The sequence below is a fragment of the Schistocerca serialis genome, chromosome 1 (genome assembly GCF_023864345.2).
Source record: "Schistocerca serialis cubense isolate TAMUIC-IGC-003099 chromosome 1, iqSchSeri2.2, whole genome shotgun sequence".
Taxonomy (NCBI): Eukaryota; Metazoa; Arthropoda; class Insecta; order Orthoptera; family Acrididae; genus Schistocerca; species Schistocerca serialis.
In genome coordinates this window covers 353,737,539-353,764,909 of record NC_064638.1, presented here as the reverse complement: position 1 = coordinate 353,764,909, position 27,371 = coordinate 353,737,539, and the positions used below count along the sequence as shown (strand labels likewise).

Sequence of the window (27,371 nt, the reverse complement as noted above, 5' to 3'; positions counted from 1 at the left end):
TATGCCAACGACCTTGCGGCAGTGGTAACACCGTTTCCCGTCAGATCGCAGAAGTTAAGCACTGTCGGGCTGGGATCGCACTTGGATGGGTGACCATCCGGTCTGCCGAGCGCTGCTGGCAAGTGGGCTGCACTCAGCCCCTGTGACGCAAACCAAGGAGTTACTTGATTGAGAAGTAGAGGCTCCGGTCTCGGAAACTGACATACGGCCGGAAGAGGGGTGTGCTAACCACATGCCCCTCCATATCCGCATTCGGTGGCACCTGTGGGCTGAGGATGACACGACGGCTGGTCGGTACCGATGGGTCTGTCAGGGCCTGTGGACGGAGATTACATTTTATCATCTTCAAGTATTTGCTCGATGTTATTTGTTTTTTCTGCGTTGGTGACACCTACTTCTGAAGCTCTCCAACTGTGATTTTATCTTCTTGTACTCATTGTCAACTTACACTGGCATGTGATGTTTATGTTTGCCTTCCTTCTTTATGCAGTTTTTCACGTATTTTCCAGCTCCATCATCTCCTGCCACCATACTACCTACGTCCGAGAAAGTTCGTCTCCACCTGCTGCTCCCCTAGAAACAGAGGCAAGAGTGACACAGTGAGGCACAGAGCTGAAAGATTTCACTCTTTCTGCCAACTGACTGACGCAGGTCTTGTTTAAAATCTCAATCTCACTGAACAGTAGGGTTGTTTGCCCCGCCATTCGTGCTCATATCGTATATCGATTTTTTTTTTTTTTTTTTTTTTTTGCCAGCAATCCGGAGACTGATTACCTGTAGCTCTCCACGGTAGTACGTCCTGTGCAACTCCCTTGGTCTCTACGAAGCTACTGCAACCTACATCCATATGAAGCTGCTTACTGTATTCATGTCTAGGTCTCCCTCTACAGCCGGCCGGAGTGGCCGTGCGGTTGCAGGCGCTACAGTCTGGAGCCGCGCGACCGCTACGGTCGCAAAAATGGCTCTGAGCTCTATGGGACTTAACATCTGTGGTCATCAGTCCCCTAGAACTTAGAACTAACTAAACCTAACTAACCTAAGGACACCACACACATCCATGGCCGAGGCAGGATTCGAACCTGCGACCGTAGCAGTCGCGCGGTTCCGGACTGAGCGCATAGAACCGCTAGACCACCGCGGCCGGCACTACGGTCGCAGATTCGAATCCTGCCTCGGGCGTGGATGTGTGTGATGTCCTTAGTTTAGTTAGGTTTAAGTAGTTCCAAGTTCTACGGGACTGATGACCTCAGAAGTTAAGTCCCATAGTGCTCAAAGCCATTTCTTCCTCTACATAAGGGGGAAAATTATTGTTTCTGTGTCATAAATATTGTTACTGGTATACAGTTTTGTGCAGTCTCAATGAAATTGGACAGGGTGAGTGAAAACGAACCTTACGGTGGTGAAAGATTGCATTTCAAACTGAAGTAAAAATGAAATCCTCTACCTTAAGCACACTGGTACTGCAGATGTAAGTACTATTTCTGTGTAAAGATCACACATTGCAAGTGTTGTATCATTGGCATACGTTGGGGAAAAACATACAGCAGTAGACTGTAATTATTGATACTGAATACGCGAGCGTGCATGTGTGCGTGTGTTTTAGAAAGAGACAGAAAGAGAGACAAGGCCCAGATGACAGGGAAACATAACGAAATTTTTGTGATAACGTTGTAAATATAATGCTAAAACGTGAATTTTCCAGTAATGTGGCTAAATCGCAACCATTTAAACGATCATCGATAGAATCTCTGCGTAAAAACAAACAAAATAAGATCCTTACAACCTGTGTGATGAACATGCTGTATGCATTATAAATTGAGGAAATAAGGATTCAATAACCGTCACCGACGATATCATTTGAGACACCGCGCGTACTCTGTTTGAACAACGGTAGGTGCAAGAAATCGTGTGTTGTGTGTCCTTTACGAGTATACAGTTTTTGCAATTATCTCGCACATTTCTTTCTAGAAAAGGTGTCTGAAATCGAATCTTCCGGGTGCATCAGTTAGTAGTTATTCCATCATTGCAGAGTGATTTTTTTTTGGAACGTTTTCCAACACATCCTTCGATGATATAATTTTTTTTTCGTTAGTTTGTTTAGTTGAAAACACACTTGGCAGCAAACGCATTTGTTGTCTGCGATTGTTTGTAAAACGAAAACCATCGGCTACAAAAATAAATACAGCAGAACAAAGTTTGCCGCTTCTTTTTTTCCGTTCTTAAATAATTACACTTCCTCGATGAAAGCGCATAAACTGCAAACCGATGACTGTCAAAGAACTTCATTGGAGTACTATGGAAACTTTTCAATTTGTTTTTCATCTGCGCTCCACGTCGTAATACACATGGCGCCTTAAGCACGATACACAATCTTTTGTATCTTGTACGTTGTAACAATGGCTCTACCGTGTGAAAAGAGGCCTCACTCCTCTGCAAGGAGGTATGACCCGTCAAACTGGTCAAGGTTTTCATAAGATTTGATTTCTGTGTGTTCAAATGGCTCTGAGCACTACGCGACTTAACTTCTGAGGTCATCAGTCGCCTAGAACTTAGATCTAATGAAACCTAACTAACCTAAGGACATCACACACATCCATGCCCGAGGCAGGATTAAAACCCGCGACCGTAGCGGTCGCTCGGTTCCAGACTGTAGCGCCTAGAACCGCACGGCCACTCCGGCCGGCTGATTTCTGTGTGTCCTCATATCAGAATACAGAAGGGTTATATCGCCCGAATGCACATAAACTGCAGAAATTTCGCTTGAAAAGTTCGCCCAGTGCTGAACGAATGTCTCTCAGCCGGTCGGAGTGGCCGTGCGGTTCTGGGCGCTACAGTCTGGAACCGAGCGAGCGCTACTGTCACAGGTTCGAATCCTGCCTCGGGCATGGATGTGTGTGATGTCCTTAGGTTAGTTAGGTTTAATTAGTTCTAAGTTCTAGGCGACTGATGACCTCAGAAGTTAAGTCGCATAGTGCTCAGAGCCATTTGAACCATTTGAATGTCTCTCAATATTCAAACGGAGCGGCATTCCACACTAGAACCCCGAAGAATTCAATTTCTCTGTTCGCTGCTACTTCACATTTTAGTTGGATTCAGCCTTAAAAACGAACACAAGTTTACCCACAGAACATGTAGAAGTTAAATATTCAGCACGTCACCTCCATTACGGAAACTTGATTTGAAAGCGGCGCGGTAACTTCCGCGCTGCCTCCCACCTAACGACCTGAAACGAACTTTTTCAGGAAGGCACTGCAGGAGAGGCTGCGCATCCCTCCTTCGTCTACCACAAATATTTCAGTTCGTAAGAATGTGGGAAAACCGTCAGTGCTTTGTTTGGCCTTCGCAAACCCAAAGCAATGTCGAAATCTGAAAAGACAGAAGCATCGTCATAATCGTAATCCACTAAAAGTACTGAGAGAGTTCCAGTTTTGTGACTACACGAACTGTCTTCATAATCACTCTTTCCTAGAAATCGACGTTGGAGCACTGTACATTATACCATAGTCTCTGGCGTTATAACAAAATACGTGTCCATTTAAACTGGCTCAATTGGAGATCGCAGACTATTTTTTCGGCATCATTGTTTCTTGTGACCTCATTCAAAGTTACGACGCTCAGGGAACATAAAAAACCTGATCTGTGACATATTTATTCTTGTTTTATAATGATCGCGAAGTTTTCAACATTTGCTTCCTTCTAGAAGAACCGGGTTCAGTACAGACATTATGAAATCTACTTTGGGTATCCTTCCTCAATTGTTACACAAATTCAGTTTTGAGAGTTATTTCTGGCTGGTAAATTATGGCCGGCCGGTGTGGCCGAGTGGTTCTAGGGGCTTCAGTCTGGAACCGCGCGACCGCTACGGTCGCAGGTTCGAATCCTGCCTCAGGCATGGATGTGTGTGATGTCCTTAGGTTAGTTAGGTTTAAGTAGTTCTAAGTTCTAGGGGACTGATGACATCAGATGTTAAGGCCTATAGTGTTCAGAGCCATTTGAACCATTTTTTTGGTAAATTATGAAGTGACACAACCCAGATAAACAGGGGTTTCAAAGTCTTTGCGACAAACGTCTAATGGTGATAGTACCATGTCACGAGGAACTACTTCTGTTAGAGAAAAACTGTTCGCTGATGCTTGCCGGCAACCCCAGGAGCCCTTTTGTATTGGTTATGCCCCTGAGATGCGGCAGCGATTAGGCACTATTAGTCTCAGCAGAGACGCAATACCAGCTCTCAGACTAATACTAGCTTAAACTAACTTACGCTAAGAACAACACACACACCCATGCCCGACCGAGGACTGGAACCTCCGGCGGGAGGAGCCGCGCAGTCCGTGACATGGCGCCTCAAACAGCACGGCCACTCCGCGCGGCGAAATATTCAAATTTAGTGCCACTTTGTAAACATAAGGCAAACGATGCACAAATGAGCCACATACTACCTCTCACTGAATATGGAGGCGGAAGTGTGTTCTCAAATCACGCTTTGTGGAAAATGCGTTTGAAGCAAATGTGATAGTGAAAATATATAAGAAATCTGTGAGCAAACGGTGTATTCATAAGCACGAGAAAAAGATATCCACCGAGATACGCAACAAGGAGGATAACCTAAGTACAGTAACATACACAACTGCTACTGGCCGTAGTGACCGAGTGGTTCTAGGCGCTACAATCTGGAACCGCGCGACCACTACGGTCCCCGGTTCGAATCCTGCCTCGGGCATGGATGTGTGTGATGTCCTAAGGTTAGTTAGGTTTAAGTACTTCTAAGTTCTAGGGGACTGATGACGTCAGAAGTTAAGTCCCATAGTGCTCATAGCCATTTGAACCATACACAACTACTAACCGCGAAACGCACATATTTTCCTCATGACTACTTTACAGATGACATGCTTTCAAAACGAAAAAAAAAACAGGCACAAACAACCGATCTGTAAAAATGCAATTTCAATAGCAGTGTAATTTTCAGGAAAGCAATCTAAACAAACCCAACAAAATGCACATGTTATAATTGTTTGCCCTAAAATGGAAAAAGGTTTATAATCTTTGAAGTATACGTTACAGAAACAAATCTGACCCACAGAAGATGACACATAGGTGTCGAAAGGTATCTGGGTGAATAAAAACAAACTAGGTTCTTACTTAATGCGAATTTAAGAGAAAAAAGAGTAATACCAACAAGGAAAAGAAAGCGCTGCAGTTTTGGACTGACCAATAAAACAAAAAACGCCGACAGCCCCTTTTTCCTTGTCTCTTACAGAGGTCTTCTTCCCCTCACCGTTAGTATTTCGCAAGGTAAGTGCGTCACTCGGCTCTAGTTGCTTTTGAAATACTACCTGTCATAGAGGATAATGTTTCATTGCAAGCGGTGACTAGCCGTCTTCCAGATGGAATTTCTTCTTTCCGCTATTGCGGCAACGAGACACTATAAAAGCAGGATAAACACACAGACAGCTCGGCTCCCTGCAAATAAGGTCGTTTACCCGGAGATCCGCGTTTAGAAGGCGAGGAGGCGAACAAAAACCGAAGGAGGGAATTTGAGTATTACAGACACAGATGGCTCCGGGCAGTGGAGCCGAGCGCCAGACACCTGCCATTACGCGTCTGTGCTTGCGGCTGCCTTGTTACCCACTTTGAGGAGCACCGCCACAAATGACAAAAACACGAGGGAAACGTCGGAACAAAGCACGCAATACGATTTCTTGTCAGCCTCGTGCTAGTCACGTTCTGTAATTCTCATTGTTCATTTTATTCGCAAAAATGTGAAAGTCGGGTTCACAAGGCGTCACAAAAACCTACTGGTTACTTGCCTGCTCAAATATTCTACTTCTAGTGCACACCAATCCTTAGAGTGTAGCGCTGTTTATGGCTCTTCTGAGTCATATAAAAGGATAACGTAACCATCAGCAGTCAGTACCTTTATTCTCATTTGATAACAAAACAGATTGCAACATTTTCTACATTACCCCAAATTCTGAAAACGTGCCTCTACAAATGAGATGTATGAAAATATCCTGCACAGGTCTCAAGAAAAAAAGAGTACAGGCTGTCGAGCGAAATGGTTGTCTATAGCTGATCAACATTAAAATGAAGTTTAGTGTTTTGTCAATCGGCAGCAACTGTAGTCGATTATAATGAATTAATAGGCAACCAGCTGCATATAAGAAATTTAATATTTCACCTGTTTCGGGAACTTAGTGCCCTTCTTCAGAAGGATGTATTCACGGTGTCAGCATGAGACTAGCACAAAGAAGCGAAACAAAAAGTGCAGACATCACGCCAGAACATGAGCCTATCAGGCAATGGAATTCATCACTTGAAGTTGGTCTCAGGGTTGCTGTTTATGATACAAACCGAAAACTTAAAAACGATTACAAGTCTATGCTATACTTATTGGATAGATCTACAAAATAATATATGAACAGATAAGGCCTATTCATCGAAAAAATACATTCTTTCTCATCAGTGCAGTACACTAATTCGTACTCTCCGTATGATCATTAGAAAATATGTGAAAGAGTGTAGCGAACTTGTTAGAAAACATAGAGGAAAACTTAGAAAACCTTAGAGTAAGGAAGACAATACGAGGGAACGAAAAAAGTTGGATACGAGAAGTTGTTGTTGTTGTGGTCTTCAGTCCTGAGACTGGTTTGATGCAGCTCTCCATGCTACTCTATCCTGTGCAAGCTCCTTCATCTCCCAGTACCTACTGCAACCTACATCCTTCTGAATCTGCTTAGTGTATTCATCTCTTGGTCTCCCTCTACGATTTTTACCCTCCACGGTGCCCTCCAATGCTAAATTTGTGATCCCTTGATGCCTCAAAACATGTCCTACCAACCGATCCCTTCTTCTAGTCAAGTTGTGCCACAAACTTCTCTTCTCCCCAATTCTATTCAATACCTCTACATTAGTTACGTGATCTACCCATCTAATCTTCAGCATTCTTCTGTAGCACCACATTTCGAAAGCTTCTATTCTCTTCTTGTCCAAACTAGTTATCGTCCATGTTTCACTTCCATACATGGCTACACTCCATACAAATACTTTCAGAAACGACTTCCTGACGCTTAAATCTATACTCGATGTTAACAAATTTCTCTTCTTCAGAAACGCTTTCCTTCCCATTGCCAGTCTACATTTTATATCCTCTCTACTTCGACCATCATCAGTTATTTTGCTCCCTAAATAGCAAAACTCCTTTACCTCTTTAAGTGTCTCATTTCCTAATCTAATTCCCTCAGCATCACCTGATTTAGTTTGACTACATTCCATTATTCTCGTTTTGTTTTTGTTGATGTTCATCTTATATTCTCCTTTCAAGACACTGTCCATTCCGTTCAACTGCTCTTCCAAGTCCTTTGCTGTCTCTGACAGAATTACAATGTCATCGGCGAACCTCAAAGTTTTTACTTCTTCTCCATGAATTTTAATATCTACTCCGAATTTTTCTTTTGTTTCCTATACTGCTTGCTCAATATACAGATTGAGTAACATTGGGGAGAGGCTACAACCCTGTCTCACTCCCTTCCCAACCACTGCTTCCCTTTCATGCTCCTCGACTGTTATAACTGCCATCTGGTTTCTGTACAAATTGTAAATAGCCTTTCGCTCCCTGTATTTTACCCCTCCCACCTTCAGAATTTGAAAGAGAGTATTCCAGTTAACATTGTCAAAAGCTTTCTCTAAGTCTACAAATGCTAGAAACGTAGGTTTGCCTTTTCTTAATCTTTCTTCTAAGATAAGTCTTAAGGTTAGTATTGCCTCACGTGTTCCAACATTTCTACGGAATCCAAACTGATCTTCCCCGAGGTCCGCTTCTACCAGTTTTTCCATTCGTCTGTAAAGAATTCGCGTTAGTATTTTGCAGCTGTGACTTATTAAACTGATAGTTCGGTAATTTTCACATCTGTCAACACCTGCTTTCTTTGGGATTGGAATTATTATATTCTTCTTGAAGTCTGAGGGTATTTCACCTGTCTCATACCTCTTCCTCACCAGATGGTAGATTTTTGTCATGAATGGCTCTCCCAAGGCCATCAGTAGTTCTAATGGAATGTTGTCTATTCCCGGGGCCTTGTTTCGACTCAGGTCTTTCAGTGCTCTGTCAAACTCTTCACGCAGTATATCTCCCATTTCGTCTTCATCTACATCCTCTTCCATTTCCATAATATTGTCCTCAAGTACATCGCCCTTGTATAAACCCTCTATATACTCCTTCGACCTTTCTGCCTTCCCTTCTTTGCTTAGAACTGGTTTGCCATCTGAGCTCTTGATATTCATACAAGTGGTTCTCTTCTCTCCAAAGGTCTCTTTAATTTTCCTGTAGGCAGTGTCTATCTTACCCCTAGTGAGACAAGCCTCTACATCCTTACATTTCTCCTCTAGCCATCCCTGCTTAGCCATTTTGCACTTCCTGTCGATATCATTTTTGAGACGTTTGTATTCCTTTTTGCCTGCCTCATTTACTGCACTTTTATATTTTCTCCTTTCATCAATTAAATTCAATATTTCTTCTGTTACCCAAGGATTTCTATTAGCCCTAGTCTTTTTACCTACTTGATCGTCTGCTGCCTTCACTACTTCATCCCTCAGAGCTGCTCATTCTTCTTCTACTGTATTTCTTTCCCCCATTCCTGTCAATTGTTCCCTTATGCTCTCCCTGAAACTCTCTACAACCTCTGGTTCTTTCAGTTTATCCAGGTCCCAACTCCTTAAATTCCCACCTTTTTGCGGTTTCTTCAGTTTCAATCTGCAGTTCATAACCAATAGATTGTGGTCAGAATCCACATCTGCCCCTGGAAATATCTTACAATTTAAAACCTGGTTTCTAAATCTCTGTCTTACCATTATATAATCTATCTGATACCTTTTAGTATCTCCAGGATTCTTCCACGTATACAACCTTCTTTTATGATTCTTGAACCAAGTGTTAGCTATGATTAAGTTATACTCTGTGCAAAATTCTACAAGGCGGCTTCCTCTTTCATTCCTTCCCCCCAATCCGTAATCACCTACTATGTTTCCTTCTCTCCCTTTTCCTACTGACGAATTCCAGTCACCCATGACTATTAAATTTTCGTCTCCCTTCACTACCTGAATAATTTCTTTTATCTCATCATACATTTCATCTATTTCTTCATCATCTGCAGAGCTAGTTGGCATATAAACTTGTACTACTGTAGTAGGCATGGGCTTTGTGTCTATCTTGGCCACAAAAATGCGTTCACTATGCTGTTTGTAGTAGCTAACCCGCACTCCTATTTTTTTATTCATTATTAAACCTACACCTGCATTACCCCTATTTCTCTCTCTACGTCTATTCACTGAATGTTGAAGGAAGTCGCTTGAGACGGAGTACAAGCTTGGACTGCGGAACTATGGGAACGAAAACAGGCCGTGCGCTTTCAAAGGAATCATCGAGGCATTTGTCTTATGTGGTTTAAGGAAACCATGGAAAGCAGAAGATAATACACAGTTTTTAAATATTACAGAAAAAAATGATTTAACACGATAGCTGCTAGTTAATTTTTTATAACTAACAGTCCGGTCAAACATCAGACAATCCTTAGGTAAAAAGAAAGACATTAACTATGTTAACATTGTGTATCACTGAATGCAGACTTTCACGTGCGGCATTTGCATTATTCCTATGTTCGTTTCATGGTCCAAGGCATAATTCTCTGCCGAATGTTTCGTATTCCCCCACTGGAGGCATCACCAGTGCTAAATAAAACAAACAGTGCAAACTCTTCCGCACTACATGCTCCAAAACATACGTCTGCGTGATCTTGCGGTCTTAGATAGCGGTGTAATGACGTCACGAACCAACCGTTGCATATAAACACTTCGATTTTAGTGAGTTTGTTTGAGACTGTAACTGCCATCTGGGACGTTAAAGCGTCTGATGAGGTCTCCAGGACTAGAAGATGATGTTGCTAATGGTGAGAAAGTGCTTCAGGAGACCAAACAGCTATGGTCATTGGACTCCCTTTCACCACACCCAGGGCAGGAACAGTTACCCAGTCTGTCTGCGTATGGCGTTAATTCTGTGTGCAAGGGTGAGAAACTTTACTACACGTTTGCGTAGTAGACAGAACATGGGAACCAGCCCGGTATTCACCTAGTAGGATGTGGGTAACCCCCTAAAAACCACATCCAGGCTGCCCGACGCCGGCACGTCGACCCTCGTCGTTAATCCACCGGGCGGATTCGATCCGGGGCCGGCATACCTCCCATCCCAGAGGCGGGTTTGGAAAAAAAGAATTCTGTCGCGGACCGCGGTCTGTCCGTAAATCAAATATCAGTATAACTGCATATCACTGATTTTTGTGATACAAGATATATACCATCACAGTGTGGCCTTGTGCTTCGCTCTGCTACCGTTTTGCCTAATAAATAAATCGGGAACTATTCTACATTATACAATTTATTTCAGTTGCTGTATAAGGTAGATCAAGATACAAATTATAATGGCTGGACGCATTAATGTGGATGCATTAATGCATTTTTGTACCTATGGATGTCCTATTGAGTGAAATTAATTCACATATCGTGGAAAATCTTTTAAGTCACGGGAAACCTACATCTGGATGGGCGGACAGAGATTTGTGCCGACGCGTTCCCTAATACGAGTCCAGTGTCTTACCATCGCGCGGAACCTCGCTCGGTTCTGAATGTTGAAAGCACAGACTGCGACGCGGACTGGAGTTGAAGGACAGGCAGTGTAGCAGGCAGCTGGAGACCGGAGGGGAGAACTGCGCTATTGGTGCTGATGACAGCCCCAGACGTTACACACTGATTGCTACCTCCCCTCCCCTCCCCTCATCGCCCCTCGCTACCTCGACCCAGCAGACGTGGTGCTAATTAATCTGTCCGTCAGAACGATCCCAGGGCGTGAGTGACAAGTGCCTTACCGGACACACAGGCAGCGGCAGCCTCAACCCGTTTCCATTAGCCAACCGCCGTCAACTGACAGGGCGCCGGCAGTTGTGGCCGAGCGGTTCTAGGCGCTTCAGCCTGGAACCGCGCTGCTGCTCCGGTTGCAGGTTCGAATCCTGTCTCGGGTATCGATGTGTGTGATGTCCTTAGGTTAGTTAGGTTTAAGTAGTTCTAAGTCTAGGGGACTGATGACCTCATATGTTAAGTATCATAGCGCTCAGAGCCATTTTTTGAACTGACAGGGCGCTGATAGGTTTGTCGATATGTACTACGGTATCTCTTAGAGCTCCTATAATAACAGGCTGAATTGTCCGCCAAGTTTCCCCCAACTCTGACGATTTAACCACCCACCTTTTGGGTGGTTAAATATTCATGCAACTTTTTACAGTACTTATTATGAAATTGAATACTGCGTGTACGAAGTGTACCGAACAACAATTAATGTGTATAGAGATACTTGGAATGCCCTTTTCATATAACGGAAAACTGAAATGTAGTATTACACTGCTATAGAAATGTAGGCTCGAAACTTCCGCGGTAGTCTGTAAATATTAAATGTAATGAATTACGAACTCCGTACCAATGTCTTCAAATATGGATGCTAGACAGTAACAACCTATGTCTGCTTATTAGCTTTTGCACGTATGTTGGCACTTGTAAAAGTGATGTTTATGTTTTAATCGTAAGTAGGTGCTTTAAGAAATACGGCAGTTTTATTTTTACAGAGGGGAATTGTACCATGCATGAACTCAACCATAGAAGTATGTTCATACAGGCCTATGAAGCAAAACTACCATTTTATGTTATTTTTTGTTCATTACGTCGAATTAGTTAATGACCTTGTGGATAACATCGGAAGTTCCCTGAGGCCTTTTGCAGACGATGCTGTAGTATATCGAGAGGTTGTAACAATGGAAAATTGTACTGAAATGCAGGAGGATCTGCAGCGAATTGACGCATGGTGCAGGGAATGGCAATTGAATCTCAATGTAGACAAGTGTAATGTGCTGCGAATACATAGAAAGATAGATCCCTTATCATTTAGCTACAAAATAGCAGGTCAGCAACTGGAAGCAGTTAATTCCATAAATTATCTGAGAGCAGACATTAAGAGTGATTTAAAATGGAATGACCAAATAAAATTAATCGTCGGTAAAACAGATGCCAGACTGAGATTCATTGGAAGAATCTTAAGGAAATGCAATCCGAAAACAAAGGAAGTAGGTTACTGTACACTTGTTCGGCCACTGCTTGAATACTGCTCACGGGTGTGGGATCCGTAACAGATAGGGTTGATAGAAGAGATAGAGAAGATCCAATGGAGAGCAGCGCGCTTCGTTACAGGATCATTTAGTAATCGCGAAAGCGTTACGGAAATGATAGATAAACTAGAGTGGAAGAATCTGCAAGAGAGACGCTTAGTAGCTCGGTAAGGGCTTTTGTTGAAGTTTCGAGAACACACCTTCACCGAGGAGTCAAGCAGAATATTGCTCCATCCTACGTATATCTCGCGTAGAGACCATGAGCCCACACAGAGGCATACAGACAATCTTTCTTTCCACGAACAATACGAGACTGAAATAGAAGGGAGAACCGATAGAGGTACTCCAAGTACCCTCCGCCACACACCATCAGGTGGCTTGCGGAGTATGGATGTAGATGTAGTTTTTGCCCAGCAGGGGTGTCTGAGTAAACACCCGTTCTCACTAAGCACCAACCGTAAAGTTTGTGTGCATGAAATTCAGGCTTTTATTGTTTTTATCATTAACAGAAAAATAAGACGGAAACGTTGTTACTTGTTGTGGTCACAACTTAATAGTTTGGAAGTTATGTTTAATTATTAAATAAGAAAAGGAGTTATGTATTATTCAGTTTGTGTATGTATAAATAATCACAACAGGCCTAAATATTCGTTTTCACTTTGCCAATTGCGAAAATGCCTCAAGAATTAAAAAAAATTGAGACGAATTGCTTCATACAATCGGTTTCATATTTATAATTACTTTTATTAACATATACTCGCAATACACAATTGAGTGCCAGGTCCTGGTAACCAGCTGTCTCGCTTTCTTCGTTCAGGATCACATGGAAATCTAAACACGTGAAAACAATTTTTGCAATGGTTAGTGCAGTTTACAGCTGAGCAGCCACCTTTTTTTACGATAAATTCTTCAATACATTTAATCAGAAACATCCACTCGCATCGGGACTCATACATAAGCAAGTATGAATATAGTATACTCTAGGGAAAACATGGCAGACCGTTCAGCTCAGGTTATAGGAGTCTTAGTACCTCTGCACACGTCACCGTATCGAGTGCACTGGACCGCTACATAGAACTACACTTAAACTCTTCCAAATTAAGTGGTAGCGGGGGCATATCTTTTACGGAAGTTCTTCAGCGCACTCGTAACAGTCTTGGCAACATGCGAGCCCTTATACATCCTCCATACAGTACCGACCTCTTCGCATGAGATTTCCATACCTTTGGAGCTCCGAAGAAAGGCATTCGTGGCCGTCGATTTCCTTCGGTCGAAGAGACACATCCCTGGGTACAACCACGGTTCGGTAGGCAAACGCAGACATTTTTCCATGAAGGCAGTGACCATCTTGCCTCACAGTAGGATAAATGTATAAACATTTATAGCTGTTACAATGGAAATAATAAACAGTTTACTTACTTTTCCCCTTGTGTCACGTTTTAATTTGTCAGCCCCTCAGCCGGCCACAGTGGCCGAGCGGTTTTAGGCGCTTCAGTCCAGAACCGTGCTGCTGCTACGGTCGCAGGTTCGAATCCTGCCGCGGGCATGGATGTGTGTAATGTCCTTAGTTAGGTTTAAGTAGTTCTACGCCTAGGAGACTGATGACCTCAAATGTTAAGTCCCATAGTGCTTAGAGCCATTTGAACCATTTGTCTGCCCCTTACAAACGAAGCGCGAACCTTGCGGTTCCACCAGAAGAACGAGTTCCCGTATCAGATGCCATGATACAGTAAGAGGGAAAGTAGGAGAGTTCCATGAAGTCTGAAGATTGAAGGAAACTTTAACCATTCATCAAGATTAAAACGTCTCTGCGGGATTATAGACACTGCTCTACAACCCGAGAAACTTCATGGTAACAAAGATGCACCTGATACGTTAAGCGGTAAACTCTTCAGTTTCATCGAACATAGTACTTTTCACTCCAACCAGATTTACAATACTGATGAACCGGCACTGTACTGGAAGCGCATTTCCACATTTCAGCCTCTCCAACACACGCGCCTGTTGATTTCGAACTGTCAACGTTTTTCGGATACTGTATAGCCTGGTGTCCTTGTTAACCTGAACAGTCTGGCTTTTCTCAGGGCGGTAATTTTAGCATTTTAAGCATTGTACACTGCAGCGCCAAAGAAACTGGTATAGGCATGCGTATTCACATTCAGAGATATTTAAACAGGCAGAATACGGCGCTGCGGTCGGCAACGCCTATATAAGACAAGTGTATGGCGAAGATGTTAGGTCGGTTACTGCTGCTACAATGGCAGGTTATCAAGATTTAAGTGAGTTTGAACGTGGAGTTGTAGTCGGCGCACGACCGATGGGACACAGAATCTACGAGGTAGCGATGAAGAGGGGATTTTCCCGTACGACAATTTCACGAGTGTACCGTGAATGTCAGAAATCAGATAAAACATCAAATCTGCGACATCCCTGAGGCCGGAAAAATATCCTGCAAGAATGTCACCAACGACGACTTAAGAGAATCGTTCAACGTGACAGAAGTGCAACCCTTCAGCAAACTGCTGCAGATTTCAATGCTGGTCCATCAACAAATGTCAGCGTGAGAACCATTCAATGAAACATCATCGATATGGGCTTTCGGAGCCGAAGGCCCACTCGTGTACCCATGAAGACTGCACGACAAAAAGCTTTACTCCTCGCCTGGGCCCGTCAACACCGACGTTGGGTTGGAAACATGTTGCCTGGTCGGACGAGTCTCGTTTCAAATTGTACCGAATGGATGGAAGTGTACGGGTATGGAGACATTCTGATGAGTACATGGACCCTGCGTGTCAGCAGAGGACTGTTCAAGCTGGTGGAGGCTCCGTAATGGTGTGGGGCGTGTGCAGTTAAAGTGATGTGGGACCCCTGATACGTCTAGATATGACTCTGACAGGTGATACGTAAGTAATCATCGTGTCTGATGTCCTGCTTCCATTCATGTCAATTGCGCATTCCGAGGTACTTGGGCAATTCCAGCAGGACCACGCGACACCCCACACGTCTAGAATGGCTACAGAGTGGCTCCAGGAACACTTCCGCTGGGCACAAAACTCCCCAGACATAAACATTATTCAACATGGATGCCATGCAACGTGCTGTTCAGAAAAGATCTTCATCCCCTCGTATTCCTACGAATTTATGGCCAGCCCTGCAGGATTCATGGTGTCAGTTCCCTCCAGCACTGCTTCAGACATGACTCGAGTCCATTCCACGTCCTGCTGCGGCACATCAGCGTGCTCGCGGGGGCCCTACACGATATTAGGCAGTTGTACCAGTTTTCTTGGCTCTTCAGTGTAGAGGACCTTGCAGCAGTATAAGTAGAAGGGTGTTGACGAGATTGAGAACGGGAGCGGAAACCTTCAGACGTGTATCAGTTCTGGCAGTGCGCAACTCACCGGTCGTCCAGCGAGCGACTGCCAGGTGAAGTGGAGGCTCTCGATGCCTGGGTGCACGGGCACCACGAAGTTGAGCGCGTACGTGTTGACCATGCCGTCCCGCACGTAGAACAGCTCCGCCTCCAGACCTGCAACACACCAACACACGAGTTCACAACCCACACATACGAACAATGACGTCACGAGAGAAAGAGGCAGTGTGCAGACAAGAGACACCAAATAAAAAAAAATTGTTTCATTTTTTGTAATATAAACTTCAAGTTATACAAGTAACGCGCAAGGAGAACTCTAGATGCGGTTTATTGGTAGAAACCTGAAGTGATGCTGTCCGTCAAGAAACGAAATTGCTTACAATACGTTAGTTCGTCCAGTCTTTATTGTTCGTCTGTATGGGACCCTTACCAGTTGGGTCTGATTCAAGAGATTGAGAAGGTCCAAAAAAGAGCGGCAAGATTTGTGACTGGTACATTGAGCCATCGCGAGAGCGTTACAAATCTCATTTAAAATTTGAAGTGGGACACACATGCAGGTAGACGACGCGCTAAACTGAAGGGGCTTGCTCACTAAATTCAGAAGTCCGATCGATCTTCGCCGAAGGTGTTGAGCAGGTATTATTACCACCTACTTTCAAATCGCGCGGGTGGGAGGGGGGGGGGGTATGACTTCGGCGCGAATTGTGCCCTCCGCCACACACCTTGCTGGCTAGCGGAGTATATATGTAGATGCAGAAGTTATTGCCAGATCATTAGTGAAGTGTTTCTCATCATTTGGCTCAGTCCGCAGCTCGTGGTCGTGCGGTAGCGTTCTCGCTTCCCACGCCCGGGTTCCCGGGTTCGATTCCCCGCGGGGTCAGAAATTTTCACTGCCTCGTGATGACTGGGTGTTGTGTGATGTCCTTAGGTTAGTTAGGTTTAAGTAGTTCTAAGTTCTAGGGGACTGATGACCATAGATGTTAAGTCCCATAATGCTCAGAGCCATTTGAACCATTTGGCTCACGATAAACCAAGTCTGAACAAGTTTCGACGAGATTTGTGCCTGATTTTCGTAAGTGAAGACCATCTGTGTCCCCTAAATTATGATCAGATGAGACAGAACGAAGATCTTGGCAGGATAAACAGGTAACGACGAAAGGTCTGCACTGTAGATCTGGAAATCGATTTAATATAAAACGCGAATCGCGACTGGAAAGTAAACACTGCGCAGGATGAAGTGAAACAAGCTGATAAGGTGAAAGCGGAGTACAGGACCTCGAACCTAGCAACATTTTCCAGATAACCGCAGATCGAAAATATACGGATCTGGATGATGATCGGGTTCTGGGTGCTCAACTACACGGTCATCAGCGCCCGTACAAAGTCCCAATTTTTTCACACGAATGATAAGGATGATGATAAAATGATGAGAACAACACGAACATTGAGTCCCCGGGCAGAGAAAAATCCCCAACGCGGCCGGGAATCGAACCCGGGACCCCGTGAGCCAGAGGTAGCAACGCTAGCCACTAGACCACAAGTTGCGGACTACGCATCTGGAGCTACGGCCGCCAAACGACAATCGGCGAGCAGGGTTCGGAAGTTTGTCCACTACACCTACTTGTTTGGGCGTAAAATGTAAAATTAAAACACCTTTAGCCGTCTATACTTTGAATATAATTTACTTAAGCGACCAGTTTCGTTGTTTCACTACGCCACCTTGAGGCACTTGCGTAAGAACAACAACAATAATGACGGTGTAAAAAACTACATAAAATGGCGGTATAAAATTTAAGATATCACTTATATGCAGCGGTAATATGTGGTAAAGATCTGACACAAAGCAAACTGTACAAGCCGTACACATTAGTTGTGATATCACATCTTCTACAGTTCTTTTTCTTAAATGTTTACTACATATTAGCACTGCATATAACTGACCTCTTAAATTTTACACCGTCCCTTTAATATGTAAATTACTCTATCATTATTGTTGTTATCCTTACGCAGGGCCTTTAAGATGGCGTCTTGAAATACCAAAACAGGTCGCATAAGCAAATAACATTCAAAACATAGACGGCTGAAGGTTGTTTTTAATTTTATATTTTATAATGAACAGCCTAAATCCCTCAATCATCTTGTACAAAGATGGACTTACAGTGTCCGTGTCTAGCAGTGTGGTGCTGTCCAGCTAACGATACTTCTGTCTTATGCTGTGTTTGTTGCTGTGGTTCTTGTCAACTTCGAAGCGAAGCTGTGGGCAGGACTTTCGTGCAGTTGCTGTAAAAAATGTAATTTGAGTACAAAAGGACTGTTTAAAATTTAATTTCTCTCTTCATTCTTGTCACCGTATTATTTCACACTTAATGTCCTCATACTGTACCTTTTCATATAAACTTTAATTCATCCAATCTGTGTGTAGTAAAAAGTAAGAGATGTGGTCCTTAGATATCACTATTAATAACATTGTACCTTACAGTACCAAATATCGACTACCTCACTACAGTGGTGTTTCTGCAGTACAGTTTATTATCTTAACAAATTAATATCATTGCGATCTATTTAGCCTACTTGAATGAAAGTCGAGCTTTACGTAGTAAATATAACAGAATTTCGGGATGGGAATTTAAAGTTTGACTAGCTATAAATGTTCAATTAAAGTCATTATCTCCAACTACTTTAAAGGGTAACGGCGCTCTTTGGCATAACAGGCGTTAACTGAAGCAAAGTAATTTCAGTAGTAGTAGTAGTTGTTGTTGTTGTTATTGTTGTTGCAGTTTTATGCATCCCTAGATCTCTTTTGAAAGATATTGGACATGTGTTGCTATTACAACCAAAAACAAAGCAATTCACGTATACGGAAATTTGCATACTTACAGGTCTAGTTTGAGAAGGAAGAGGCACATAGTCGGCCGTGGCCTTATAGTAGGAACCATCCCGGTGTTTGCCAGAAGTGATTTAAGGAAACCACGGAAAACGTAAATTGTAATGTCTGAATGAAGACTAGAGCGTCCACCGTCCCGAATTGATGGCCGATATATTTGAAACAGTCCTGCCTCACTCTGTTTATTATTAGTGTGCAACGTTATTTAATAAGTAAGTTATTTAATAGAATAAAAGGCTAGCGCTAAACTATTCATCCATAAGAAACTTCCTGGCAGATTAAAACTGTGTGCCCGACCGAGACTCGAACTCGGGACCTTTGCCTTTCGCGGGCAAGTGCTCTACCAACTGAGCTACCGAAGCACGACTCACGCCCGGTACTCACAGCTTTACTTCTGCCAGTACCTCGTCTCCTACCTTCCAAACTTTACAGAAGCTCTTCTGCGAACCTTGCAGAACTAGCACTCCTGAAAGAAAGGATACTGTGGAGACATGGCTTAGCCACAGCCTGGGGGATGTTTCCAGAATGATATTTTCACTCTGCAGCGGAGTGTGCGCTGATATGAAACTTCCTGGCAGATTAAAACTGTGTGCCCGACCGAGACTCGAACTCGGGACCTTTGCCTTTCGCGGGCAAGTGCTCTACCAACTGAGCTACCGAAGCACGACTCACGCCCGGTACTCACAGCTTTACTTCTGCCAGTACCTCGTCTCCTACCTTCCAAACTTTACAGAAGCTCTTCTGCGAACCTTGCAGAACTAGCACTCCTGAAAGAAAGGATACTGTGGAGACATGGCTTAGCCACAGCCTGGGGGATGTTTCCAGAATGATATTTTCACTCTGCAGCGGAGTGTGCGCTGATATGAAACTTCCTGGCAGATTAAAACTGTGTGCCCGACCGAGACTCGAACTCGGGACCTTTGCCTTTCGCGGGCAAGTGCTCTACCAACTGAGCTACCGAAGCACGACTCACGCCCGGTACTCACAGCTTTACTTCTGCCAGTACCTCGTCTCCTACCTTCCAAACTTTACAGAAGCTCTTCTGCGAAGTTTGGAAGGTAGGAGACGAGGTACTGGCAGAAGTAAAGCTGTGAGTACCGGGCGTGAGTCGTGCTTCGGTAGCTCAGTTGGTAGAGCACTTGCCCGCGAAAGGCAAAGGTCCCGAGTTCGAGTCTCGGTCGGGCACACAGTTTTAATCTGCCAGGAAGTTTCATATCAGCGCACACTCCGCTGCAGAGTGAAAATATCATTCTGGAAACATCCCCCAGGCTGTGGCTAAGCCATGTCTCCACAGTATCCTTTCTTTCAGGAGTGCTAGTTCTGCAAGGTTCGCAGAAGAGCTTCTGTAAAGTTTGGAAGGTAGGAGACGAGGTACTGGCAGAAGTAAAGCTGTGAGTACCGGGCGTGAGTCGTGCTTCGGTAGCTCAGTTGGCAGAGCACTTGCCCGCGAAAGGCAAAGGTCCCGAGTTCGAGTCTCGGTCGGGCACACAGTTTTAATCTGCCAGGAAGTTTCATATCAGCGCACACTCCGCTGCAGAGTGAAAATATCATTCTGGAAACATCCCCCAGGCTGTGGCTAAGCCATGTCTCCACAGTATCCTTTCTTTCAGGAGTGCTAGTTCTGCAAGGTTCGCAGAAGAGCTTCTGTAAAGTTTGGAAGGTAGGAGACGAGGTACTGGCAGAAGTAAAGCTGTGAGTACCGGGCGTGAGTCGTGCTTCGGTAGCTCAGTTGGCAGAGCACTTGCCCGCGAAAGGCAAAGGTCCCGAGTTCGAGTCTCGGTCGGGCACACAGTTTTAATCTGCCAGGAAGTTTCATATCAGCGCACACTCCGCTGCAGAGTGAAAATATCATTCTGGAAACATCCCCCAGGCTGTGGCTAAGCCATGTCTCCACAGTATCCTTTCTTTCAGGAGTGCTAGTTCTGCAAGGTTCGCAGAAGAGCTTCTGTAAAGTTTGGAAGGTAGGAGACGAGGTACTGGCAGAAGTAAAGCTGTGAGTACCGGGCGTGAGTCGTGCTTCGGTAGCTCAGTTGGTAGAGCACTTGCCCGCGAAAGGCAAAGGTCCCGAGTTCGAGTCTCGGTCGGGCACACAGTTTTAATCTGCCAGGAAGTTTCATATCAGCGCACACTCCGCTGCAGAGTGAAAATATCATTCTGGAAACATCCCCCAGGCTGTGGCTAAGCCATGTCTCCACAGTATCCTTTCTTTCAGGAGTGCTAGTTCTGCATGGTTCGCAGAAGAGCTTCTGTAAAGTTTGGAAGGTAGGAGACGAGGTACTGGCAGAAGTAAAGCTGTGAGTACCGGGCGTGAGTCGTGCTTCGGTAGCTCAGTTGGTAGAGCACTTGCCCGCGAAAGGCAAAGGTCCCGAGTTCGAGTCTCGGTCGGGCACACAGTTTTAATCTGCCAGGAAGTTTCATATCAGCGCACACTCCGCTGCAGAGTGAAAATATCATTCTGGAAACATCCCCCAGGCTGTGGCTAAGCCATGTCTCCACAGTATCCTTTCTTTCAGGAGTGCTAGTTCTGCAAGGTTCGCAGAAGAGCTTCTGTAAAGTTTGGAAGGTAGGAGACGAGGTACTGGCAGAAGTAAAGCTGTGAGTACCGGGCGTGAGTCGTGCTTCGGTAGCTCAGTTGGTAGAGCACTTGCCCGCGAAAGGCAAAGGTCCCGAGTTCGAGTCTCGGTCGGGCACACAGTTTTAATCTGCCAGGAAGTTTCATATCAGCGCACACTCCGCTGCAGAGTGAAAATATCATTCTGTATTCATCCATATCTCACTCCAAGTCACTGCACACATCGCTTTACAATACTACACACACTGTAACTCATGTGACTGCCTTGTGAGATGTTGAGCTCGGAAAGACGATAAGGTGTGTAGTATTACACACTGAATAGCGTTGAGAGCAAGATTTTCAAGAATAGAAATGTACTATGGTAGTGTCATGTGGAATGATAGATGTTTTGTTACTGTTACTATTATTTATTAGTGTTACATTTTTTACTAAACTCTTACTCAGCGGTATCTAAATAAGCCTTCGACGTATAAAATGTATTGTGTAACAGGTACTTTTTAACAGCCTTTTTAAATCATTTTCTTTTAGCAATTTCTTCAGTCTCTCCAATTTATTGTACAGTTTTATTCCTTGGTAGGAAATACTATTTTGTGTTTTACGTTCATTCTTTCTTGGTGAAAGTAAGTTCACAGCAATTCTACTTCCATGGTAATGGATAGAGCTGCTTGTGCAATAATTTTCAATGTTATTGTGATGTGATGCACGCACTTCCGCGTGCTCATCGCTGGTTACTTATCGTTTTATGGCCGTAGCTCCACAACGGCGCATTTCCAACAGTGATTCGATTCGACGCGCTCTACCACGCTGTGGCGTAATTATATCACGGTAACGCTCATCTCACAATGTTCCCTACAAACGTGAAGTAATTTTGACGTCACACGCAATATAGATAACCGAAGGAACTGCTATCGACTTTCGTTAGCGTTTGGTTTGTGAGAAGTCTTGTGACGTGAGAATTATCCGTGAAATAACTGTGACAAGAAAGAATATGAATGTTACTGCTCATCGTTACACTTGCAGCAGTTGAAGCCGTCCTCTTAGGTTCCTGCCTAACCACACATTAGGAAATCGTCACTTATTCGGAAATAAATAGCCAAATAGTTCATCCTTCGTTGTCTAATAAGACGGAAATGTTAAATAGCATCGAAAAATACAGAACATATTACATTCACAAGCAAGTCCCAAAAAGTGTCAACAACGCGAAGATGAAAAAAATAAATAAATAAAGAAATTAGCACTTAGCGGAGTGCAAACCTACATCCGTCGGCTCCAAATGGCTCTGAGCACTATGGGACTTAACATCTATGGTCATCAGTCTAGTACTTAGAACTACTTAAACCTAACTTGCCCGCCGAAGTGGCCGCGCGGTTCTGGCGCTGCAGTGTGGAACCGCGAGACCGCTACGGTCGCAGGTTCGAATCCTGGCCCGGGCATGGATGTGTGTGACGTCCTTAGGTTAGTTAGGTTTAACTAGTTCTAAGTTCTAGGGGACTAACGACCTCAGCAGTTGAGTCCCATAGTGCTCAGAGCCAGCCAACCCTAACTAACCTAAGGACAGCACACAACACCCAGCCATCACGAGGCAGAGAAAATCCCTGACCCCGCCGGGAATCGAACCCGGGAACCCGGGCGTGGGAAGCGAGAACGCTACCGCACGACCACGAGATGCGGGCCCCAATCCGTCGGCTCCGTAGACAACGATATATCCTCCTTTTTTTTCACAGCTTAGTCATGTAACTTTTGTTTCATGTTACCGTTATCATACCTGTGGCAACTCTTCGAGGCTTACATCGCTAACGCGTTAGTAACTCACATTTCATGATAAGGATAACGTGCTTGTAATACATTTTCAATGCGCCGTCGCCTTTAAACAGCATACTGCAAGTTATAATTCAAAATATCTAAATGTGCCAAAACGCATATGGTGCCTGCCATATAAATTACCGATACTGCGTGTGACCTCAAACAAGACGAGGGTCACGTTTGCAGGAATCTTGTGAAATGAGTGTTACCATTATTGTCAGCTCGTTCTTCTGCTCCCTGTATTGCAACATGAAGAAGACGTGTGAATGTATAAAGCAGAAAGCTGCTTTAGAAGAATACAGGTGAGATGATTCGTTACGATTACTATTTGATACAACGATTTGAGAAACCGCGAGTAATCCGTTTATTACTTATTCAGATTTTTAATATTCCTTAGAACAGAAGCATGCGTAAGAACTTGATTACTAATGGAATGCTACAGGTCTGAGAAAGCACGAATGTTGTTGTTCATACTCTTTTGGAATAGGCGATAACTCGTAAAAAAACTTTTCTTTCCATTTAATAGATCCGGGAATGAAACTTGGAAGATTGAAATGCAGGATATTTTCAGCGAGAGCTCGAAACACTTTATAATGGTACATAACTTGGTGTTCATACCTTCTACGTTGAGTCTTGTGTGTATCGAAACATTACCAAGACGTCCGCCGGTGGGCAAGACGTAGAGAAACCCATCTCGCGAAGTGTACTGCATTTGTGAAAAGCGGCTACCTGTAAAACTCATCACAGGAATGAACAAACCGAACATTCTCTGCACGTCGCCTATCTTTGCCGTAGCGACTCATCTGTGGCGAGGTCTTCTCACGCGGTGTTTTTTTTAGCAGCAAAGAAATTGCAGACGCTTTGCTCCGAGACGCATCGCTCCTCTTACAAAGCCCTCCCCTTTCCCTACATCGCCGTGGGCAGAAGACGATGGACCGCGCTTCGGCGCTACAAAGGCACGCTATGTAGCGCGGTGCACTCTGGGAGGTTTCCGCCGCCACTGCCACCGCGTGATGTAATCACGGCCGCCTCAAAGCCCGCCTTGGAGCTCTCAGCAGATGAACGCCGCCCAGGTATTCCGAGTTGGACTGCTCACGATGAAAGCTGTAAGCGCACGCATTTCGTTGTATTACTTTTATTTTTACTCTGGCCCGTGTTCGTAGTCGCTAACGCTCGCTCGAGCTGTGGCGCTCAGCCGACAGGTTTCCAGTTCGAATCCTGGAGGTGGGAGAAATATTGTCGTGTCACGTTCGCTTCAACACTGCTTGCGTGGCAGTTGTAGTGTGTTACACGGACTCGTAAACGTGGCTGTGATGATTGCATGTACAGCATACAGGTAGTATCTTATTTGTGGTCATGTTCTACATTCTATCTATCGCTTGTGCATTGCCCCGCGGTTACGCAGGCTCGGCTATGGTTAGCCGGATTTGGCCTCTTAATTGCAAGGGGTGACCTGATGCCCTTCTTGCCGCCACCCCGTACCCCCCAAGATGGAATAGTGTACCCCAATTGTCTGCGTCTAGTGTAAATCGTGAAATAGTGTGAATGTGTTTCAAATGTCTGTGAGTCGTGTAACTGAGGCGAGACGTGGGGACCAGCCCGGTATTCACCTAGTAGGATGTGGAAAACCGCCTAAAAACCACATCCAGCCTGGCCGGCACACCGGCCGTCGTCGTTAATCCGCCGGGCGGATTCCATCCGGGGCCGGAGCGCCTTCCCGAGTCCAGGAAGCTCTCGGCTAACCTGGCGGGTTGGTCATGTTCTACATCTACATCAATATTCCGCAAGCGATCTGACAGTGTGTGGCGGTAACAGGCACCTCTATCTGCTCACCTCCTCCCTGTTCAATTCAAGGATAGCGCGTCAAAAAAATGATTCTATATAGACCTCCGTACTATCTCTAATTTCTCGAATTTTCACGTTGCGGTCATTTCGCGAGTAGTGTAGGAGGGTGGGGAAGGGGTAATAATTAGTTGTCCGAGTCTCCCCAGAAATTACTTTCTCGAAATTTTAGTAGTACACGTTTCCGTGATGCACAGCGTCTCCTTTGCAGTGTTTGCCACTGGAGTAGTAGTAGTAGCAGTAGTAGTTACTGTAGTTGTTGTCGCTGTCACTGTTGTTCTTCAAATGGCTCTGGGCACTATGGGACTTAACATCTGAGGTCTAAGAACATCACACACATCATGCCCGAGATAGGATTCGAACCTGCTACCGTAGCGGTTGCGTGGTTCCAGACTGTAGCGCCTAGAACCGCTCGGCCACTGGGGCCGGCTTTATTGTTCTTGATGATGATGATAAGAGAAGGGAGAGACAGGCGTACATCGTGTGCTCTTATCGAATAACACAAGGAGACTACCGAGCTTAACGTGTCCATCCGACGGACGGAACACCATCAACAGCGTCACATCGCACCTCGACTACGAGGCTGGTTCAGTGTCTCATTGAGCAGAGGCGTGTGACTGCGGATGCTGATTGGCCCGTCTGATGGGGATGTTAAGCTCGGTAGTTTGCCACCTTGCACTACTCCCCCCCCCCCCCCCCCTCCACTCTCGCTACCGTACAACAGAAGACTTCCCCCTCTCCCTTCACCATGAGGCTTCCAGAAGAATGTAATGTAATAATTCCAACTGGAAGGAAAGTAAGTGTTGTCCGATGTAACCCGTCAGTTTATTACTTCTTGCTTGCAAAATACTGACTCAGTTATTTGCAGACGAACGGAATAACTGGTAGAAGCCGAACTTGAGGAAGAACAGTTTAGGTTCCATAGAAATGCAGAAACAAGTCAGAAAATACTGAGACTATGACTTGCCTTTAAAGTCAGGCAAACGACAGGTGACTCTACGTTTATATCATGTGTATGTTTACAGAAATGTTTTGACAATGTTGAGTGGGCCAGTCTTTAAAATTCTGAAAGTAACACGGATAAAATACAGGGAGCGAAAGGTTATGTACACAACTTATACAGTAACCAGACGGCTGTTACAAGAGTCTGTAAGAGTATTGTCATATCGCTGGCTTAGTTGTGGAGTATCTTTGCGGGCAGCCGCGTCTATAGTGAGTCGAGCACGGGACACGAAACTGTTATGTTGTGTATTGTGTAGCTCTGAATGTAGAAGTATTGTTAGTATTCAGGTTAAGTGTTGCTACAAGTGCTATTATAGTAAAGTGATGACATATGGAAATGGTTCAGAGGAAAGTGCGTCAAGAAGTAATTGAAAATGAGCAGTGGCGTTAATAACGAATTTATGTACCCTCTCGTTGCGTGTCGCATAGCATCGATCATCCGCGCCGTGTTCGGTCTCCAAGAATGAATAAATGTGAACCAGTAATACTATTTACCACAAAAGAGTGCAACGTGGTGTGGACAGGGCGCACGGTCAAGAAAAGAAACAGTCACGAAACGAGAAGTCAGTTTAAAGGTACCTCCACCCCCCTTATTACTCCTGGGGCGTGTTACAAGTCGAGGGGCATGAACGGGAAGCAGTGGTTGAGAAAGGAATGAGACAGAGTTGTAGCCTATCCCCGATGTTATTCAATCTATATTTTGGACAAGTAGTAAAGGAACCCAAAGAAAAAGTCGGAGAAGGAATTAAAGTTGAGGGACAAGAAATAGAATTTACAATTTTTTTTCGACGACATTTTAACTGCTTCAGATGTGGCAAATGACTATCAAGAGTAGATGAATGGAATAGATAGTGTCTTGAAAACAGGTTATAAGATAAACATGAGCAACAGTGGAAATGGAAATGAAGTCCCATGCTTCTCGACGGAGCGTAGGGGAACGATGCGGGAGACCCGCACCGCCGTACTAGGCAAGGCCCTAATAGAGATGGCTTGCCTTCCTCCGACCGTAATGGGGATGAATGATGATGATGAAGACGACACAACAACAGCCAGTCATCTCGGGGCAGGTGAAAATCCCTGACCTCGACGGGAATCGAAACCCGGGACCCCGTGCTCGGGAAGCGAGAACGCTATCGCGAGACCACGAGCTGCGATCTATAAACTACAGTAGAAAAAGGATAATAGAATGTACTCGAAATAAATCAGGGGATGTTCCTGTAACCAGACAAAGAAACGTCACGTTTTGCTATCTGGGCAGCAAAATAATAGCCGAAGAAGACAGTATATAAAATGTAGACTTGCGATAGCAAAAATAAAAAGCGTTTCTGAAAATGAGAAATTTGTTACAATCGAAAATAAATTTAAGCGCTAGTGAGTTTTCTCTGAAGTTATTTGTGTGGACCGTAGCCTTGTACAGAAGTGAAACGTGGACGATAAACACTTCAGACAAGAGCAGCACAGAACCTTCTGAAATGTTGTGCGAGAGATGAACGCTGACGACTGGATGGGTGAAACGGTTAACTAGTGGGGAGGTGCTGATTCAAATTCGAGAAGAAAGGAATTTATGACACAACTTGACTAGAACCAGGGATCTGTTCATTGGACACATGCTAAGGCATCAAGAAAGCGTCCCTTTAGTAAGGGAAGGAAACGTAGAGGGGTAAAGACTGTCGAGGGAGACCAAGGCTAGCGTACAGT

General features: G+C 44.5%; 1 protein-coding gene across 1 annotated transcript in view; it reads right to left on the bottom strand.

Annotated features, from left to right (window-relative positions):
* LOC126470088 (tyrosine-protein kinase Dnt-like) overlaps window positions 1–27,371 on the bottom strand; it is a 567,460-nt gene that overhangs the window by 203,691 nt on the left and 336,398 nt on the right. The window contains exon 2 of the mRNA XM_050097627.1: window positions 15,599–15,726. Within this exon, the coding sequence (XP_049953584.1) occupies window positions 15,599–15,726 (128 nt within the window). The remainder of the gene's footprint in view (window positions 1–15,598; window positions 15,727–27,371) is intronic.